Source organism: Amblyomma maculatum, chromosome 6 (assembly GCF_055883805.1).
Source record: "Amblyomma maculatum isolate TAMU_Amacu chromosome 6, ASM5588380v1, whole genome shotgun sequence".
Taxonomy (NCBI): domain Eukaryota; kingdom Metazoa; phylum Arthropoda; class Arachnida; order Ixodida; family Ixodidae; genus Amblyomma; species Amblyomma maculatum.
In genome coordinates this window covers 41968737-41991206 of record NC_139349.1, presented here as the reverse complement: position 1 = coordinate 41991206, position 22470 = coordinate 41968737, and the positions used below count along the sequence as shown (strand labels likewise).

Here is a 22470-nt window from a genome sequence, read left to right as displayed (position 1 = left end):
CCAAAACCGAGAGGTGTACTGTGCATTAAATGGCGTTCATTCTGGCAGATATAAGCAAGCCAGGGGAGTGCCGCAAGGAGCAGTCCTCTCACCAGTCCTTTTCAACATACTACTCAGCTAAATTCCAGTTAATCATGACGTTCGCACTTACGTATATGCAGATGATATTGCGTTTTTTGCAACTGCATCGGATATTCAATCCCTTTATCTCCGCTTGCAAACGTACCTTAACTCTATTGAGAATTGGTTGTGTGGCTTGCGTCTCATATTAAATGTGAACAAAAGCGCGGTCCTTGTGTTTAATATAAAATATCTTGTAAGTCTGTCTGTAATGTATCAGTAGCAAATAATATCACAGGTTAAATCATTAAGGTATTTAGCGGTCACTTATGATTATCTTTCATGGCAGCCCCACATTAACCATATTGCTACGAAAGGGGCTCGGGCTGTGGGCATTTTGCGCCGAATTAGTCGTCCCCGGTCTGGAATATGGAGAGATGTGCTTTTAATGGTTTATGTTATGTATGTGCGTCCAATTTTAGAGTTCGGTTCAGTCTTGTTTTCTGGTTCAGCAGCCTATAAAATTCGACCGCTTGTTCTCTTGGAGCGAGAAGCGCTTCGGTTGTGTCTAGGACTTCCAAAATTTGTTGCCAACAATGTGCTCTACCTTGAAGCCCGGATTGCTCCTTTGATATGTAGATACGAATTATAACTGTTCAGACGTACCTAAGGATATATGAATCAGAGTTTCACCGATATATGTCTATTTTTTTCTGTCAACCGACCTCCTTTTTCGGTGTCCATTGGCCTAAATTTTACACCCCGCAGGTATAGTTACGGTCAAAAATGTGCTGGACCCTTTAAAAGTTTCCCTTCCTAGTACTCTACCCGTACAAACCAGCGGTCCGTCTGTTGAAATTGTCTTTGACGACATATTCCCGAAAAATGCTGAAGACTTATCATCCGTTATTCTAAACGGATTATTAGAAGATCATTTAAGAAGCCTTTCTGCTAGTTTAGTAGTAGCTACTGACACATCTCAATGTAATGAAAAGGCTAGTGTGGGTATATATTGTCCTCATTTAGACTGGCCTTTTTCTGTCCGGCTTCCGGACTTCACCCCAATTTTTGAAGCGGAATTTCTGGCGGTGGTACTCGCTTTACGGATATTAGACTCCTCTTTTTCTAAAGTGGCTCTAATTTCCGACTCTCTATCCTTGTGTTCATCCCTCTCTTCGTCAGTGGATTCTGCAATAGTAAAATGCTTTCTCTCCCTGATCCCTAGACATTTGAAAATTGTACATATGGTATGGGCACCAGGCCACAGCAATGTGACTTTAAGTGAATATGCTGATAGTTTGGCAAAAGAGTCCCTCAATGGCCCCGTATTATCTATCCTTCCGGCGACAGCGTACATCACCGAAGCGAGGTTTCGGAGAAACGTTCTATTAAATATGAAAAATGAACCCAGCTTGCACGTCCGGAAGCTCCCGATCCACATACTGCTGCAGCCTACCTTGGAGGATTTTCATCACCTTGCTAGCATGCGAAATAAGCGCGATCGTGCGGTAGTTGGAACAATCTTTGGCACTGCCTTTCTTTGGAATGGGGATGTAAACTGACCTCCTAAAATCCTGTGGCCACTGCAGGGTTGTCCAAATTTTCTGACATAATGTATACAGAACGTTAACACCGTCGTCATGGTTGAGGTTTTGAAGCAACTCAGCTGGAATGCCATCAATTCCCGTAGCTTTGTTCTTAGCAAGGCTGGCTAAGGCCCATTCAACTTCATTTAAGTGATTGCACAACCATAAATATTTTCATAACGCTTTTTTCTTTCAAAGTTTGCCTATTAAGTGTGAAATATTGGTATTTGTGCAGCTCAAAACTAAGCCAATAGGAGAAAGAGCCTATCGCTTATATTCGATAAATCTCACACTGACATGCTGTTTCTCTCTCTTTTTGCAATTTATAGTCACAATATTCAATGTTAGGACATTATTTACGGTAGAACAACGTTTATCTTTGCATTAGTTTTGGCCAAAAGTTGTAGCTCTGCACTCGGTAGCTCTCCGGCCCATAATGCTTTGAGCGCCCATGGTGGCTGAACTGGTCGTCTGGAAACTCCATGTAAACTCCCATAGACAGCAGCACAGCGTTCCCTCTAGGTAAGAGTAAGAAACTCTATGGGTCTGAGTGAGTAAAGTGAAAAATACAAAACGAAGAAAAAGGGACCTATAACCACGTTACTAGGATAGGTTTATCGACATAGCGCACCAGAGATACACTTGTTACATCAAAAAGCAAACACTTTCGTTTCTTTCGAAACATAAATTTTTATCTGCATTAACTAAAACTGCAAAATCGTGAACGTTAAAACTTGTACAAATTTATGACTCTCACGCAAAGTCCATTGGGAAGAATTTATCGAACAAGCGCTAAGTTGCAGCGATGCTTTACAGCGGTTGAAGAGGTCTTTTTTGAAGGAACAGTCACAAACCGCCCCAGTTACTTCGGCATCACTAATGAATGTTTCTTCAAATCATTCTAGCTTAAATGAAGCAAACGAAAAAGCCTGCAGTCTGCATCAACTTCAGACACACAAACAACGTGAAAATGGAGGTGCTTTCGAGCTAGAGTGTGAATAGCATATAAAAGCAGCGACTTTGGGGAAAGAAAATGCCTGATACAGAGAAGTAACTAGGCAGAGGTGCTAGATCTGCCCAAATCAAAATCAACCATCTCATTCAGTGGCTAAAAGCTAAAAATTTACGTACCGTACACTCCATAAAGAAATCCAAAACCTCCATGCCTGGAATACTAAAAAATCAGAAAAGATAACTGAGAAGGAACCTATTTCGCTTTGTTCATTCGTGCGAGTAGTTTTATCTTGCGTACTAGCCTAGCATAAACATTTTAGTTGTCTCGCGGAGCCTCGATGAACAGGAAGTTTGGTTCCTCAGAACTCCAAGACGGATACGCATTTAGAAGACACATTTCTTGACGGGGTTCATTTTGGAGCCGGCCGGACAGCCAAAGGCGCTTCCGAAGCCGGGTGTGTTCATGGCGGGCACATTGCAGCGTGCGCGTTTAGCGGCGTGGTTCCCGAAGCCACGATCTCTCCATTCGTCACCATCAGCCGCGCACCAGATTACACAGCGCGCCACAAAGAAGAGCTGCTCGCCGGTCAGGTTGGCCACAGGCACCACCGTCCGACGTTGGCCAACAGGCAGGGCGCTGAACGCTGCGTGTGACACCAGTGACCCCACGAAATCGGCCATGTTCTCTGAAGCCTGTGTCTCGAGCGCGTTCGTCCCGCTCATCTGCAATAAGTGACGAGAAGAGAAAATGACGTACAGTAACCTTCCAAGAGGCCGCTGTCCAGGTAGTAGACCTATGCCACTATATTGCCGAACTGACAAAGCACAACACGACTTCGCTCTTTTACTGCACCAAGGCAGATGCTTTGGCTGATTGTTGAATATTCATGAAAACCAGCGCACAAGAACAAGAAGAAAACACCACAAGAACTGAGTGCATCTCAGGTCAAAGTAGGTAAAGAAAATAAAGTAAAAAAACACGCAAAACTAATCCCTGGATTACGCGTAAAATCTTGCATCTAAAACTGAAGCTAAAGCGATTAAAACGAACACGTGCCTCCCGAAACGCTGTTTAAGCGGCGCAAGGTGCTCAATGCATCTCTGAGCATTTCAATAGATATTTGCACAGTGTCGTTACGAAATCGGACTCCAGTTTATGTCAACTTGCTGTATCATGTCATCTCGAACCAATCATTGTATCTTTTGCGGGTGTGTTTTCAATGTTGTTGAATCTGAAAACAAACGTGTCCCCTGGTACCGAGGGGATTCCATATACGTTCTTGCGCCATTATGGTGAAATGCTGTCTCAATTTCTTACCACAATTTTCCATGTGAGCCTGTTAACTGGCAGTGTTCCCTCGGATTGGAGAGTTGCGCGGATTGTGCCAATACTGAAAAAAGGTACATCCTCATCTGTTCCAAATGTTCGTCCAGTATCGCTTACATCTTCTTCTTGTAAACTTATCGTACACATTGTAGCCACTTATATTACTTCCTTTCTAAATGACAGAGACATTCTATCGTCACACCGAAGTGGATTTAGAAAGGGCTTTCCAACCGTCACTTAATTAAAATCTGTAGTTCATAGTTTTGCTGATATTCTAAAGAAGTCAGGGCAGATAGACGTTATTTTTCTAGATTTTAAGAAAGCTTTTGACCTTGTCTCCCATGCCAAACTAATACTCAAGCTTGAAGATATCGGGTTTCCTTCTTTCGTAATTACTTGGATTTCGCCTACCTTTCTAACCGCGCTCAGTTCGTCAGTTTTGATGCCTATGTTCCAAACTGCCTTCCGGCCACTTCTGGTGTGCCGCAAGGAAGTGTACTGGGACCATTATTGTTTTTAGTCTATATCAAGATATTGTGAATATAAGTAGTGAACTACTGCAAATTCGGCTTTTTACAAGTGATTGTTTTGTTTCATAAAATAAGATCCTACGACGACTAAATCATTCTTAACTCTAACCTTCAGAACATTCACTCATGGTGCAGTCGACGGGAGATGAAACTTAACAATCACAAAAGCGGCTTTATCAATGTGACCAATAAGCAAAATAACCTATCATTTACGTATGCCCTTCCAAATCACCTGCTTGAGGAAGTTATCGAATATAAATACCTAGGCGTTACCATAACTAATAATCTTAGCTGGAATAAGCATATAACCAACATATGTACGTCATCCTTTCGGAAACTTTGCCTCCTTAGGTACAGATTAAAGTTGGCCCCTTCTAGTCCAAAACCTTTAGCTTACACATCCATCATCAGCCCCAAACCTGAATATGCATGTACCGTCTGGGACCCTTACACTAAACATAACATCGAGGCACTGGAAATGATCCAGCGAAGATCTGTACGATTAATATTTAATAAATATCGTTCTACAGACTTTCCAACCACTCTTATGGCACAATATACAGACTTTGCAAACACGAATTAAAGTTCAAAGATTGAAATTTCTTTTTCTTTTTTTTTTGCTGAAAAATAACAAACTGTCTATGAGCCCTGATTTACCTAGGTACTCACAATTCGACCAACACGATATCGTCACACAGAATCACTAACACCGTACAACGGTAGAACCAATGCCTTTAAATACTCATATTTCCCCCCACAATAGGTGAGTGAAATGAAGTCCCGCTTGAGGTCGTAAACAGTATCGATGCCATTGACAAATTGTTCATTGATTTTGTTTTTTGCTATGTCCTATTACTCATATGTTTTCTGCGATGTAATTTGCCGTATTTCGTTTATGTTTTCGTGCTTCTCCTGCTGGGATCCATCTCAGGGCCTGCTGTATTAAATAAATAAATAAATAAATAAATAAATAAATAAATAAATAAATAAATAGATAAATAAATAAATAAATAAATAAATAAATAAATAAATAAATAAATAAATAAATAAATAAATAAATTAAATAAAAAAAATAAATAAATTACACTTACCATGGAGGACAAGGAGAAGGTGGGTGCATGTAATGAAAAACAGCTGAAGAAGGTTGAGGGACTCAGTTCGTAAGCCAAGCCAACGTTTCGACAAGGTCCTACGTGAAGACAAGTCTCCTTGTCGAAACGTTGGCTTGGCTTGCTAACTGAGGCGCCCTCTTAGCCCTTGTTCAGTTCTCTCTCATAGCTCATGAGTAAGGTACTTTGATCGTCATAGTTTTCAGTATCATTCGTGGTGTTTTAATGATGACGATGATGTACACACGAGGAAAAACATGCGGCTAATAAGTCTTTCTTCCCGACCGCAATTGAAGACTGGAACCTGTTGCCCGAACCAATCACTAATGAGACTGACGCGACTAGGTTTAGAGCAATGTTGTTAAATTACCTTCTGGACTGACATCATGTTTCTGCTTCAATCCATGTTCATGTAATTTTTTTTCCCTTATACTGACCTTTTTTGTTACCCACTGTGTTCTCACCCTGCTGCCCTTAACTTCTCGCCAACGAATGTGATGCTCGTGGTACCAAGGCGATGTTTTATAGCCCTTGTTCATGACTAGCGCGTTCTTTGCTTCTTTTTATGTTTTGTGTTATCTTGTATTTATATTGACCTTTGCTCTGTACCTATTTTTGTTTACGCTCCCCCCTTACGTAATACCCTAACAGGGGCCCTTAAGGGTTAATGATGATGATGATGATGATGATGATAAAAAAGGAAATTTAGGCCGGTTAGGAAAAAATAAATATATTTCTTTAATTGTTGAGTTTTCCTGGCAAGGAAACATAGGCGTACCACCATGATCCAAAGAGAAAACAACATTGCATGGAATGGAAGTACTGAGTCGAAATATTTTCTATCATGCAACAATTTGTGAGTATCATGTGTGAGTATCATGGCAACAGCTTCCTAGGATACAGAAGGCGCTTTATTACAATAAATTCTGCCCCAGATAATTGAGCTGACTATGCTTGCAACCTTTATTACCTAAACTAGTTCTTTGTTTGCAGAAGCGGGACGCGATAGGAAGTTACAGCCAGGCGCATTTCTGGACAATGGGCCTGCCCACACGTCAGCAGATAGGGTTTAGCGTCCCAGAGGATGATTCAAGCTCTGGGGAACGCCATAGTGGAGGGCTGCGGACTAATTTGAATCACTTGGAGATTTTGTACCTTGCGCGGACAGCCTAATGTACGCGGGAACCTCTCGAGATTCTCCTACGTTGGAACATGCCGCCTCTGCCAGAATCGAGCCCTCGTCCGCACGCGGGCTCAGCAGTTGAGTGCCCTATAACCACTGAGCTGCCCGGCGGGGCCAAGCTGCTACCTAGGAATGTACCTTTATGGAGCGTAAACATTCACCCTACAGTCAAGACATAGTGGGCTCCACTGACTAGTATCTGAACAAACCAGCGGTGCACTGTAACTTCTGAGAATAATGAATTCAATTAAAGAACCGGTACGAGAACTTCTGCAGCAGCAGGAGCAATATTAAATCTATTAATTCCCCAAAAATCTGATTGCCGAGGGCGAAAAGCATTAAAGTCGAGGAAGACTACAAGATTGAAGGGAACGAAACGTAGCAAATGTCTTGGTGCGCTACATTTTGTTCTCCTAAATCATGTGCCAACGAGACCAAGTATCTGCCCTTCAAGGTTACAAGGATAAGTAATAGGTTAGATTTTGTCAGAAAAATCTGTGTTCACTTTCAAGTTAATAGCTTTTTCACGAGTATACTGTGGACGCTTTGTTGAAAATGGGCCTTACGTCCCCTCATAACGGAGGTTTTCATCTACGCATTGTCGGGCATAGCATAGCAGAGCCATGCTTCCGACTTTTCGGTTAAGCAGGAGAACGGAAGGTTGAAATGTGGGCCTGAGATGGCGAAGAATAAAACCTGATTCTTTTTGGCTGTCCTAAAATTATGGTGCGGCTGTGAAGTGGCGGTATATTGTACAGTTTAACCGGACTTCCTGTGGTGACACGCTTGGCTCTTAGTATTTTTCAGCCGTTCTAAAAGGCATTGGAGGCGCCAGGATAGTTATCTTTCTAGTATAAATACAGTGACAGATTTTGTTGTTAGATTATTTGTGGCCCTTTTCTTGAACAACACAATTAAGAAAAGAAGATGCAAGCATGTTCGGAGCGGTCGTCGCCGGCCTTCATGCGGAGATTTCGCTGCCACTACTGAAGTTGATGCCTTGAACTCACGAAGAACAAAGAGTAATTGTTCTTGTTATTTTAAAGAATTTAGGCCAATGTCTATTAGTAGCGTCAATAGCATTACTCACATGTTACAAATCTACTCCAGTTTGGGGCATTCCGAAAAAGGTTGGACACTGCAGTACCTCACATCGAGTTAATCAATTAGGTATCGTACTACCATCTCCTAGTCGTCCTGGTTAGCGCTGTTGTTTGAGCGTCTTCCATGGTCAGGTGGTGGTCCCGGGTTTGAATCTCGGAGCAGAGCACATTTTTCTTCAACTGCAAAGTTTTTGTGGAAACTGAATAACTTTCCTTTGATGCATGCTCCGCTTGGCTGGATGCTGATGACCTATTATTCACTCCCTTATGATAAAATATGTAGGACTTGAAATACCACACAATTTTCACCACAAGTTTCAGAGACAGCTCCGGCTGCCTGCAGTTTAAAAAAGAAGAAAAATAGAGCAGCCAGTGGCTGCATTTGCATATTGCGGAAAATACCTTATATTTCGGAGAAAGCAATGAGATAAGACGCAGTGTTTCTTTTCGATCATCGGAGGCTTGTCGTGGGTAACGCGGCATAGTGTGCGAATTCCTCAGAACTAATCCATGTTAAGGTTCTGAATGCTGCCACTGCGGCCTCTGTTGGTACGACGTGAATATGCCACTTACTTTAGTAAATTGTGGACGAGGTTGTCTCTTTGGAACTGCAAATAAATTTGGCGATTACAGAAGGAGGAAAAGCAGGACAGTTATATCACAGAACGAAGAGAAATGACATAACGATATAGGAGACGCTAGAGCTGTGGCACCTTCTTATCTTTAGCGCTTTCCTTTTTGCCTAAGACCTCCAATCTTCAGCAGGAGGGCCCTCTTTCGTCTTTATTAAATGGATCCGGCTCTCACCTCGGCGTGGTGACGTTGAAGGCAGCTAAGACGTTTGGCGTGTTCATGGCGGGACCATGGCGTTGCCCAATACCGCTGGATCCCACGCTCGTCCACCATAATGCCGTCAGAGTCGTAGCCATGCGACATCTCGTGAGCGATGATCTGCGCAGTCATAAAAGAATGCTTTAGCACCTAGAACCTTTCCTCAAAAACTCTTCTCCATTCTATTAGCAACTCTTATATATGCGTTTGCTAGCTGCTGGAAATGTTATGAGTACAAATCTGCTAGATTAACTTCAAGCGCTCCCGAATAGGGAATAAACCCTCCTTAACAAGGAATGAAGCGCAGTGTCTTGGTGGAGAACAGCAGTTGTAACGAAAGGAAAAAAAAAAAGTTTATGGCGCCCCGTAAACTTTCCAGTAAATTTTCTTTTCTCTTATTCTAAAATAAATTTTATATTAATTCCTTTGTATGGTCTAATTTATTACGTTTAGACGTGATACATTAACAGGGCATAGGCTCGTGTCAACTGCAGCCTCAGTCGAGTGTGTTATCCAGGAAAGGCGCAGATGGAAAATACAAAAAAAAAGAAAAAAAAAGAGGAAGATGAAGGACAATATGGGGGGGGGGGGGGGGGAATCCAGGCGGTCTTGAAAACAAAAAAGAAGGCGCCAAAAATTACGCAATCTTTGGGATGGGCTATGCAAGTCACAAAGCCGAATGGGAGCATGCGTACCAGCAGCGTTCTGTCCCTCTCGCGTTGGCCCGCAAGTGTCGTTTCTCCGCCGCTCGCAGCGCACATACATCGAGGTATGGTGCTAAAGTACTTTACGACAGCACGCAGACGAAGGAATATTGGGAGAGGCTCTATTGGCAATTTTCAGGGAACTGGCTTTGCAGTCGAGCCAAAATGGTGATCATATATATGACCATATGATTTTCGTACTCGGGGACCGCATCATCGTTCACTCCAGGATTTCATTACATCAGCCAACCTTTTTTTATTTATTTGACCATGCCTTTCACCCTTCATAACATATTCTTTTATGCCCCGAGGCAATAAACATCGCAAAAATAATAATGAAGGAGTATGTGATCAGCCTGCGCGCAATATCCTTGACTGCACGATTGAATTGCACGGTTTCATTGAAGGCGAGCGCCCAGTTTTATTTAAGCGCTTTGTATTAGTCGATGCAGGAAAAATAACCGATGAAAAACTGGAGATCGTCAGCCCTGTGAGAGAAACCGGCTGCAATCGCCTCCCATCTCCATGACGTTCCAGCTATGTCAAGATCGGCAACGCCTAATGTCTCTGTCCGTTGGAAAAGGAGAATTCGCGCATGTCTCGAGTTTGAAGCTGCATTTTTACAGGTAAGCAAGTATGCATAATGATTGCACGACGCTGGCAGCTAAAATGATTTGACATGTTTTTTTCTCTCAACTGCTGTCATGCTTGGGTATCAATTCAGAAAACCAAGACACACTACCACATATTTGTGGCCATCAGTTTTGTACAGTAATAAACGCCTCTTGTATAGGTGCCTTCTTGAGCAGCCTCTTTTAGGGCGCTCTCGCGGCATGCTGCTGAACAAATTAGAGCTCGCAATTGCCATACCTATTCAGGAAGTTATGGGCTCGTTCGTTGCGGTTATTTATATGCAGTCTGGCTTCAGCAGGAGCACCGACCTCACCGACCCCTGTTGCAAAGCTTCTCTTCGTTTGCTCTGAAAGGGATCGCTCGAGCGCAGCGAGATAACCTTGCAGCCATTCAGGGCTCACCACGGAAAGCAAGATGGCGCAGATAGTGGGCGTAGGTTTCCTGCTTTCCTGCTTTCACTTGCGGACACTCGAGCTTTTATGCGTGAAACGGGTGCAGTGCGGCTTACCGATGGGGCCTAGAGTGTGTGCCACGCCATCGTCGTCTCGGCGAAGAAGACGACGGCCTCAGCACGCCTGCCAAGCACGCGCAGTTTGTTCTACGTGGTTACAGGACTGAATGCCGGTGGTTCGCTGCCCCGTTGCCGCCTGGCACAGCGGGTTTTGGTAAAATATATTTGTGGAGACTCGATGACGAGTGTCTGTGGTTCATCTCCACAAGTGTAATTTTGCCTTTCAATGGCGAGTTTGCAGTGTCCCCATCGGGAAGTTTACCCCATTTCTTTTTCTTGCCAACTGTATCATACTTTCTCAAATGCGCTTTAATTATACCGCCAATGTTTTATTTTGGAAGCTTAGTTTTTAAACTAAATGGTAAACTACCATGGAAGGTGAGGAAAAAAGAGCTGAGGAGAGGAGCACAGATATCAACTGTAGAAAACCATCACACGTTGGACCCGTCACTCATCCCCTCTCCCTTCTCTCGGGGCTGTCGTCCTCTCGCCGGGCCCACTATTGGGCCCTGCCTAATAGCAAGAAGCCGTTACCTCTCGGGGCTCTCCATATCAATTTCTCGGCGGCGGCGCAAGCGACATGACAGTGAGCAGTGCGTACCGGACAAGTGAAGAGGGTGGACGCGTCCATGACGCCGACCGACTGATAAGGTGAACTCTGCATGTTGCACGATCGCGCACGCGGCCAACGGAGAACCTCTCCAATAAACGGTTAACCCTTGGTTCTCGGTGTTCGTGTTGTTCCTTGCGCCACAAGTGTGGTCTGAGCTGGCGTTTGGCTCTTAGAGCGGAGCCGCAGTCTCGTAGAGAATCCCACACAACACGGCGAGTGACGGTGCGGTGACTCTCTTCCGTTCCTCTCCCTATTCTCCTGCATCCGCCAGGAAGCATACACCCTCTCCTGTATCAACTGCAACCACTCCCACGCTAACATTACACACATTCTTCTTGAATGCCTGTCGGACTCTCCTTGCGGGGCCTGGAGCTTCTGACCATCTGGAGGGAATGGGAGACCCTGATGCGCTCGACAGATACGGCCAGACAGAAGATCGCTTCTGACCGGGCTGCCCACATCATGAAACTCCATGAACTCACGAACTTAGTGCAAAAGGTCCGTGCAAGCATCCAGAGATCTGCGTGCTCCAAATCCCCTGGTCTAAAAACTTTTTTCTCTCTTCATCCGTTGCGGTGGTTGTGTTCGAGCTTTTTTTTGCCAGTTCAACAGCGTGGTGAGGCGATTCTGGGTACGTCTCACGGAAGCAGGACCTTCATTGAGTGACGTACAAAGCGCCGAAGACGTGCGGAGAGCTGGGCTAGCCGAACAGCTACGCTTTCGGTGAGATGTTGATCTCGAGGGGAAAACGAGTAGAAGGATGAAAATGCGAAGAAGTGCAAATAAATTTTACATGTAGTTTAAAATTGGGCGTAAGGGAAAGTGTGTAGTGTGCTGTGTAGGTAAAAGGGAATGAAAGTCCCATTGCTTAGCATTTTCGTAAAGTCTGCCAATTGATCTCCAGTCAATTTCTTCTCTGCGCCGCTCATGGTTAAATTACTGCCGGCCTAATTGCGTGGCTCATTAGAAATGCAGGATTTTCAATCTTTTTCGCTTACGGAAGGTAGCGGGGCTCATTTCTCTTTTATTCAGCGGCTAGTGATGCTGAACAAATCTTACTGCTGACAGCTGTGACCTTTATGCCAGGTAGTTTAGGGCATCACTGAAGTGCTTAATGAAGTCTGTGTTCAGTTTCAGAGGAGGGTAACACACACACTTAGCATGATAAGTCAGCACGAGCTGTTGCAGGTGACCAAAAGCATTTCCAATGGAGTGTAAATGGAGTGACATATGTCTGTTTTATTGCGATCCAGACACCACGGCCTCTACCAAGTAAACGATAGATCTTGACGATATACTATATGGATACCAAAGCGGTGCCCTTGTGGTATAGCCTCCGCCTCGCATTCGGGAGGTACCAGGTTTCATTCCTGGCGCCGTCGGGTACCCACAGGTTTCCAATGGGTACAAGATTTCTCCTGACCTGGTGCTCGGCCTTTCTGGGCTCAAATGCTTAGGAAAGGGGCCATGGACCAAAGTGTTGCGTCGATAGGTCATTGACTTGTTCCGTCATAGTACAACGATAATCCGCCTAGTACGGCAAAGGCCCATGTGCGGCCTTCTTTTTTCTCGCAAAGTCTTACAGTGAAAAATCCGGACTTGCCAAAGACAGCAGTGATCCTCTGAGAAGTGAACTTTACCAGCCACAGTGAACCTTTATGTTTTACAGACACGTTAGTTAGAGCGTTCGCACTTGAAACTTCAAGGCATTCTTAGTTGTCACGTGTTCAGGACACTGTACGTTTTTAGGTGTGAACCCCGTGAGACGCGATAACTCGAATCACCTTTGCAGGCTGAAGTGTTTGAAGCTGGGTTTGACCCCGAACGAGCGCAATGGGGTCTCCGTAGCCTCTTCCAAGCCCACAGCCATATGAGAGCTGGTCGCTTGTATCCATTTTTAGCAGTGGATGTCCGGCGGTGAGTTTCGAACCAACCCCCTCCCACAATATAGAAGGGTACCCAAGGCATTAGTCACATAAGGAACCAGAAATGCAAAGATTACTAATGGATCTGCCCTGGTACACCAGAAACCATTACAATCTACCTTAGTCCTCCGTGATACGTCTTGATCCAAATTATTCAGAAGTAATTCCTCCCTATTTGTCAGCTGTCAAACCTATTCCTGCTTAATTCATTGTCTGCAACTTAAATTACTGCATCCACTCCTATTCCACAACAATCCAACGAAGTCCACTCTCATTCACCGCAATCGAAGTAAACTCATTTAAACTCCACACAGTAAACCCAAATTCAACCTAATTTAGCACAATTCATTATTTAGGATTTTGCTTTGCAGTAGGTGTAGTCAGGCTGATGAAGATGGACCCATACTTAACCTACATTAGTCTACTATACTTCGCTTTTAATCTCATGCAATCTAAGTTAATTCAAAATAAATCCACAAATTCTACTATTAATAAACGAGAATACACCACAATCGAACGTATTTTTTAAATACACTCAATTAACCCAACGCAATACAGCATCAAACCAACGTCATCTACCATATTCCATCCTTAGTTCAATATTATCCACATTTAAACTTTCGAGTTCCCTTTTGTGTTTCGATTTTTCGCTGGTTGCTGCTTGGACTCCGAGATGATGGCTTAACAGTCTTGCTTGTCCTATCTATCGGAGTTTCAATGTAATACAACTAGAAGCACTATGAAACATGTTTTCCTTTGTGCATACATCTAGCAACCAAGCAAGCCTATTTTCTGTTCATCTGTTCATGCCTGCTCTGTTCATCGCGTTATTATTCTTGAACTGCAGGAAAAAATTATATATCTATATATATATATATATATATATATATATAGCTTTCGCCCTCGCTCTTGATCACGTTCTACGTGACGCTGGCGGTAACAAAGGACGTCCCACGTCCGCCGCTATGGCTGAGGGTGGCGCTGGTGAACACTCTCAAGGTTCGTATACAGACAACATAAATACCCAAGAAAGTAGCAGGGGGGACAGCGGCCGATGTAGCTCAGTTGGTAGAGCACCGGACGCGTTATTCGGAGGTCGTGGGTTCGGATCCCACCATCGGCACGTTGTTTTTTCTTCTACTTTGTGTCTAATTATCTTTCCCCTAAACAGATTACATTACTAATTTCAGTGCTTATCCAAGTAAACATTAAAAAAAAAGACATAAAATACCATCCCCAACGCTTTCCTTGGCCTCACCGACTGTTGGCTTCTTTCCTTCATGTATTATAACGAGCACCCTCATTTCCCCTTGATTGATCTGCTTGTAGCTTACGGGGGTCTCGGTTCTGGCAGTCTTGAAGCCATAGGTAGCGTAAGAGGGTTCTAGCACAGCTTTCGCCCTCGCTCTTGATCACGTTCTACGTGACGCTGGCGGTAACAAAGGACGTCCCACGTCCGCCGCTATGGCTGAGGGTGGCGCTGGTGAACACTCTCAAGGTTCGTATACAGACAACATAAATACCCAAGAAAGTAGCAGGGGGGACAGCGGCCGATGTAGCTCAGTTGGTAGAGCACCGGACGCGTTATTCGGAGGTCGTGGGTTCGGATCCCACCATCGGCACGTTGTTTTTTCTTCTACTTTGTGTCTAATTATCTTTCCCCTAAACAGATTACATTACTAATTTCAGTGCTTATCCAAGTAAACATTAAAAAAAAAGACATAAAATACCATCCCCAACGCTTTCCTTGGCCTCACCGACTGTTGGCTTCTTTCCTTCATGTATTATAACGAGCACCCTCATTTCCCCTTGATTGATCTGCTTGTAGCTTACGGGGGTCTCGGTTCTGGCAGTCTTGAAGCCATAGGTAGCGTAAGAGGGTTCTAGCACAGCTTTCGCCCTCGCTCTTGATCACGTTCTACGTGACGCTGGCGGTAACAAAGGACGTCCCACGTCCGCCGCTATGGCTGAGGGTGGCGCTGGTGAACACTCTCAAGGTTCGTATACAGACAACATAAATACCCAAGAAAGTAGCAGGGGGGACAGCGGCCGATGTAGCTCAGTTGGTAGAGCACCGGACGCGTTATTCGGAGGTCGTGGGTTCGGATCCCACCATCGGCACGTTGTTTTTTCTTCTACTTTGTGTCTAATTATCTTTCCCCTAAACAGATTACATTACTAATTTCAGTGCTTATCCAAGTAAACATTAAAAAAAAGACATAAAATACCATCCCCAACGCTTTCCTTGGCCTCACCGACTGTTGGCTTCTTTCCTACATGTATTATAACGAGCACCCTCATTTCCCCTTGATTGATCTGCTTGTAGCTTACGGGGGTCTCGGTTCTGGCAGTCTTGAAGCCATAGGTAGCGTAAGAGGGTTCTAGCACAGCTTTCGCCCTCGCTCTTGATCACGTTCTACGTGACGCTGGCGGTAACAAAGGACGTCCCACGTCCGCCGCTATGGCTGAGGGTGGCGCTGGTGAACACTCTCAAGGTTCGTATACAGACAACATAAATACCCAAGAAAGTAGCAGGGGGGACAGCGGCCGATGTAGCTCAGTTGGTAGAGCACCGGACGCGTTATTCGGAGGTCGTGGGTTCGGATCCCACCATCGGCACGTTGTTTTTTCTTCTACTTTGTGTCTAATTATCTTTCCCCTAAACAGATTACATTACTAATTTCAGTGCTTATCCAAGTAAACATTAAAAAAAAAGACATAAAATACCATCCCCAACGCTTTCCTTGGCCTCACCGACTGTTGGCTTCTTTCCTTCATGTATTATAACGAGCACCCTCATTTCCCCTTGATTGATCTGCTTGTAGCTTACGGGGGTCTCGGTTCTGGCAGTCTTGAAGCCATAGGTAGCGTAAGAGGGTTCTAGCACAGCTTTCGCCCTCGCTCTTGATCACGTTCTACGTGACGCTGGCGGTAACAAAGGACGTCCCACGTCCGCCGCTATGGCTGAGGGTGGCGCTGGTGAACACTCTCAAGGTTCGTATACAGACAACATAAATACCCAAGAAAGTAGCAGGGGGGACAGCGGCCGATGTAGCTCAGTTGGTAGAGCACCGGACGCGTTATTCGGAGGTCGTGGGTTCGGATCCCACCATCGGCACGTTGTTTTTTCTTCTACTTTGTGTCTAATTATCTTTCCCCTAAACAGATTACATTACTAATTTCAGTGCTTATCCAAGTAAACATTAAAAAAAAAGACATAAAATACCATCCCCAACGCTTTCCTTGGCCTCACCGACTGTTGGCTTCTTTCCTTCATGTATTATAACGAGCACCCTCATTTCCCCTTGATTGATCTGCTTGTAGCTTACGGGGGTCTCGGTTCTGGCAGTCTTGAAGCCATAGGTAGCGTAAGAGGGTTCTAGCACAGCTTTCGCCCTCGCTCTTGATCACGTTCTACGTGACGCTGGCGGTAACAAAGGACGTCCCACGTCCGCCGCTATGGCTGAGGGTGGCGCTGGTGAACACTCTCAAGGTTCGTATACAGACAACATAAATACCCAAGAAAGTAGCAGGGGGGACAGCGGCCGATGTAGCTCAGTTGGTAGAGCACCGGACGCGTTATTCGGAGGTCGTGGGTTCGGATCCCACCATCGGCACGTTGTTTTTTCTTCTACTTTGTGTCTAATTATCTTTCCCCTAAACAGATTACATTACTAATTTCAGTGCTTATCCAAGTAAACATTAAAAAAAAAGACATAAAATACCATCCCCAACGCTTTCCTTGGCCTCACCGACTGTTGGCTTCTTTCCTTCATGTATTATAACGAGCACCCTCATTTCCCCTTGATTGATCTGCTTGTAGCTTACGGGGGTCTCGGTTCTGGCAGTCTTGAAGCCATAGGTAGCGTAAGAGGGTTCTAGCACAGCTTTCGCCCTCGCTCTTGATCACGTTCTACGTGACGCTGGCGGTAACAAAGGACGTCCCACGTCCGCCGCTATGGCTGAGGGTGGCGCTGGTGAACACTCTCAAGGTTCGTATACAGACAACATAAATACCCAAGAAAGTAGCAGGGGGGACAGCGGCCGATGTAGCTCAGTTGGTAGAGCACCGGACGCGTTATTCGGAGGTCGTGGGTTCGGATCCCACCATCGGCACGTTGTTTTTTCTTCTACTTTGTGTCTAATTATCTTTCCCCTAAACAGATTACATTACTAATTTCAGTGCTTATCCAAGTAAACATTAAAAAAAAAGACATAAAATACCATCCCCAACGCTTTCCTTGGCCTCACCGACTGTTGGCTTCTTTCCTTCATGTATTATAACGAGCACCCTCATTTCCCCTTGATTGATCTGCTTGTAGCTTACGGGGGTCTCGGTTCTGGCAGTCTTGAAGCCATAGGTAGCGTAAGAGGGTTCTAGCACAGCTTTCGCCCTCGCTCTTGATCACGTTCTACGTGACGCTGGCGGTAACAAAGGACGTCCCACGTCCGCCGCTATGGCTGAGGGTGGCGCTGGTGAACACTCTCAAGGTTCGTATACAGACAACATAAATACCCAAGAAAGTAGCAGGGGGGACAGCGGCCGATGTAGCTCAGTTGGTAGAGCACCGGACGCGTTATTCGGAGGTCGTGGGTTCGGATCCCACCATCGGCACGTTGTTTTTTCTTCTACTTTGTGTCTAATTATCTTTCCCCTAAACAGATTACATTACTAATTTCAGTGCTTATCCAAGTAAACATTAAAAAAAAAAGACATAAAATACCATCCCCAACGCTTTCCTTGGCCTCACCGACTGTTGGCTTCTTTCCTTCATGTATTATAACGAGCACCCTCATTTCCCCTTGATTGATCTGCTTGTAGCTTGCGGGGGTCTCGGTTCTGGCAGTCTTGAAGCCATAGGTAGCGTAAGAGGGTTCTAGCACAGCTTTCGCCCTCGCTCTTGATCACGTTCTACGTGACGCTGGCGGTAACAAAGGACGTCCCACGTCCGCCGCTATGGCTGAGGGTGGCGCTGGTGAACACTCTCAAGGTTCGTATACAGACAACATAAATACCCAAGAAAGTAGCAGGGGGGACAGCGGCCGATGTAGCTCAGTTGGTAGAGCACCGGACGCGTTATTCGGAGGTCGTGGGTTCGGATCCCACCATCGGCACGTTGTTTTTTCTTCTACTTTGTGTCTAATTATCTTTCCCCTAAACAGATTACATTACTAATTTCAGTGCTTATCCAAGTAAACATTAAAAAAAAAGACATAAAATACCATCCCCAACGCTTTCCTTGGCCTCACCGACTGTTGGCTTCTTTCCTTCATGTATTATAACGAGCACCCTCATTTCCCCTTGATTGATCTGCTTGTAGCTTACGGGGGTCTCGGTTCTGGCAGTCTTGAAGCCATAGGTAGCGTAAGAGGGTTCTAGCACAGCTTTCGCCCTCGCTCTTGATCACGTTCTACGTGACGCTGGCGGTAACAAAGGACGTCCCACGTCCGCCGCTATGGCTGAGGGTGGCGCTGGTGAACACTCTCAAGGTTCGTATACAGACAACATAAATACCCAAGAAAGTAGCAGGGGGGACAGCGGCCGATGTAGCTCAGTTGGTAGAGCACCGGACGCGTTATTCGGAGGTCGTGGGTTCGGATCCCACCATCGGCACGTTTTTTTTTCTTCTACTTTGTGTCTAATTATCTTTCCCCTAAACAGATTACATTACTAATTTCAGTGCTTATCCAAGTAAACATTAAAAAAAAAGACATAAAATACCATCCCCAACGCTTTCCTTGGCCTCACCGACTGTTGGCTTCTTTCCTTCATGTATTATAACGAGCACCCTCATTTCCCCTTGATTGATCTGCTTGTAGCTTACGGGGGTCTCGGTTCTGGCAGTCTTGAAGCCATAGGTAGCGTAAGAGGGTTCTAGCACAGCTTTCGCCCTCGCTCTTGATCACGTTCTACGTGACGCTGGCGGTAACAAAGGACGTCCCACGTCCGCCGCTATGGCTGAGGGTGGCGCTGGTGAACACTCTCAAGGTTCGTATACAGACAACATAAATACCCAAGAAAGTAGCAGGGGGGACAGCGGCCGATGTAGCTCAGTTGGTAGAGCACCGGACGCGTTATTCGGAGGTCGTGGGTTCGGATCCCACCATCGGCACGTTGTTTTTTCTTCTACTTTGTGTCTAATTATCTTTCCCCTAAACAGATTACATTACTAATTTCAGTGCTTATCCAAGTAAACATTAAAAAAAAAAGACATAAAATACCATCCCCAACGCTTTCCTTGGCCTCACCGACTGTTGGCTTCTTTCCTTCATATATATATATATATATATTAGCTCCGATACAACAGCGGTGAGCAGCACAGACGCAAAACCCGCAAGCGACATTACGTCGTCCTTCACTCAGTCATGTGTCACCTGGCAACGCTAGGTAGCATTACTCCCCCTTCCAAAAAAAAAAAGAAAAAAAAAAGTGAAGACGGCTGGTGAGAACAGTGTGCAAAGTAAGAGAGTGGTCACAGGAGGCGGCCGTGCGTTATCGTTGGTAGTACGGCTTCAGCCGCACAATGTGCACAATGTCCGAGCTGGGCTTTCGACGTTTTGAAAGTGCAGCGCCGTCTGGAATAACTTCATAACTGAGGTCACTCACACGACGCAACACTTTGTACGGCCCGAAGTAGCGGGAAAGGAGTTTCTCTGACAAGCCTGGACGGCGAACTGGTGTCCACACCCAGATTTGGTCCCCAGGTTTGTAGTGAACCTGGCGGTGCCGGAGGTTGTTGCGGTGCGCGTCAGAGGTCTGCTGTCGCCCGATGTGCACACGGGCAAGCTGGCGGGCTTCCTCAGCGCGGATGGCATACTGCTGGGCATCCGGGGGAAGCTGGTCATCATCTGGGCACAGGAGCATGGAATCGAGCATGCTCTGAACTTCACGCCCGTACACAAGTCGAAATGGTGTGAAGCACGTTGTTTCCTGTTGGGCTGTATTATATAAGCAAATGTGACGTACGGCAGCACCTCGTCCCAGGTCTTGTGCTGCACATCGACGTACATTGACAACACGTCCGCAATCGTCTTATTTAACCTTTCGGTAAGACCATTACTCTGCGGATGGTACGCTGTGGTCTTGCGATGCGTCGTGTAACTCAACTCAAATATGTGGTCGATGAGCTGCGAAGTGAAAGCTGTCCCTCTGTCGGTAATGACATACGAAGGGGCGCCATGCCGCAAGATTATGTTATGCATGAAAAACTCGGCTACTTCCGAAGCTGTGGCATGAGGGATTGCCTTTGTCTCAGCGCATCGGGTCAGGTAGTCAGTAGCGACTGCTATCCATTTGTTTCCCGCCTGCGACAAAGAGAAAGGGCCAAGGAGGTCCATGCCGATTTGGTCGAACGGAATACGTGGTGCTCTAACGGACTTGAGAAATCCGGCAGGCTTCAGGGGCGGTGTTTTACGGCGCTGGCATTCGCGACAGCTTCTTACATAGGGTTTCACAGTTGCGGAGAGTCCTGGCCAGTAATACATGTTGCGGACTCTAGCAAGCGTCCGTGAGTAACCCAAATGACCAGACGTCGGTTCGTCGTGGCAAGCAAGTAGAATATCCGCACGGAGCTCGCATGATACTACCAGAAGGTAAGCTCTTTCTTGGCCTTGGGAGTTTCATTTATACAAGACGCCTTGCTGCATACAGAATGAACCAATGTGCCGAGATAGGCGTCGAGGGAGCGTCGTATCACGCCCTTCCAGATAATCGATGAATGGAAGGATGTCTGGATCAGCTCTTTGTCAATCCCTGAGCTCAGATGCACTGAGAGCTCCTAGAAAGCCGTTGTCGCCATCGGCTGCAGCATCGTCAGTGTCAACAGGGGCTCATGACAGCGCGTCAGCGTCTTCGTGTTTGCGGCCTGACTTATAAACGATAGTTATGTCAAATTCCTGAAGTCGTAAACTCCAGCGTGCAAGTCGTCCCGATGGGTCTAGCAGATTTGCCAACCAGCACAAACAATGATGGTCCGTGACGACTTTAAATGGTCGGCCGTAAAGATAGGGGCGAAACTTCATAGTGGCCCACACGACCGCCAGGCATTCCTTTTCCGAGGTGGAGTAGTTCGTTTCGGCGCGAGAGAGTGTGCGGCTAGCATAGGCTATTACTCGCTCAATCCCGTCTTGATGCTGAACAAGGACCGCGCCAAGACCGATACTACTGGCGTCAGTGTGCACCTCTGTGTCAGCCGCTTCATCGAAGTGCGCCAGAACAGGGGATGTTTGAAGGCGCTCGCGAAGCAAAGAGAAGGCCGTCTGCTGCTCAGAGTTCCACACAAAGCGGTGTCCTTTCTTGTGAGGCGCGTTAGAGGTTCCGCAATTTGGGAGAAGTCCGCAATGAACCCCCGATAATATGCGCACAGGCCGAGAAAGCGCTGAACAGCCCTCTTGTTAGCTGGAACGGGAAACCGTGCGACGGCAGCAGTCTTTTCGGGATCCGGGCGCACCCCATCGGCGCTAACAACATGGCCAAGGAGCTTGAGTTCTGTATACCCGAAGTCGCATTTCTCGGGCTTCAGCGTGAGATCAGCAGAACGGAGCGCTTCCAGTACAGCTCGAAGGCGTTCAAGGTGTTGGTCAAATGTTTCGGAAAAAACAACTACGTCGTCCAAGTACACAAGACAGATCTGCCACTTGAGGCCAGTGAGGACGATGTCCATCATCCTTTGGATGTAGCTGGGGCAGAGCGCAATCCAAATGGGAGTACTTTGAATTCATATAGGCCATCTGGAGTGACAAATGCAGTTTTTTCTCGGTCTCTTTCGTCTACTTCGATTTGCCAATAGCCGCTTTTCAAATCAATAGATGAAAAATACTTCGCACGTCGCAATCTGTCCAGTGAGACATCGATGCGCGGCAACGGGTATACATCTTTCTTTGTCACATTATTCAATTTCCGATAGTCGACGCAAAATCTAAGAGTGCCGTCTTTCTACTAGTGAACTGGTGAAGACCACGGGCTTTGTGAAGGCTGCACAGCACCATCATCCAGCATTTCCTGAACCTGCGTCTGGATCACTTCTCGTTCTTTGGCAGACACACGATAAGGCTGCTGTCGTATAGGGCGAGCGTCTTCATAAGTAATGATGCGATGTTGTGTGATGGGCGTTTGACGAACCTTCGAGGAAGAAGCAAAACAGTGCTTGAAGTCCAGCAGCAGTTGCTCTAAGGCCCGCCGTTTCTCCTTCGACAAGTGGCAGTTAATGTCGATGTTGTCAAGAGATGGCTCATTAGTTTCGACTGCCGTGGAAGTAAAACAGACCGGATCGTGCGGAACAGGGTCAGCGAAAGCGATAGCAGTTCCCGGAAACAAGCGCCGGTGCTCATTAGAAAAATTTGTGACAAGGAGTGCGGCCCGGCCATTGTGAAGCGACAATAAACTTCGAGCAGCGCAGATG

General features: G+C 46.0%; 1 protein-coding gene across 1 annotated transcript in view; it reads right to left on the bottom strand.

Moving 5' to 3' along the window:
* Positions 1-2540: 2540 nt before the first annotated feature.
* The window catches only part of LOC146185612 (membrane metallo-endopeptidase-like 1), a 43349-nt gene continuing 23419 nt past the window's right edge, over positions 2541-22470 (bottom strand). The window contains exons 8-9 of the mRNA XM_084607882.1: positions 8660-8803; positions 2541-3323 (exon numbers count right to left, since the gene is read on the bottom strand). Of these exons, the coding sequence (XP_084464008.1) occupies positions 2985-3323; positions 8660-8803 (483 nt within the window). The 3' untranslated portion in view covers positions 2541-2984. The remainder of the gene's footprint in view (positions 3324-8659; positions 8804-22470) is intronic.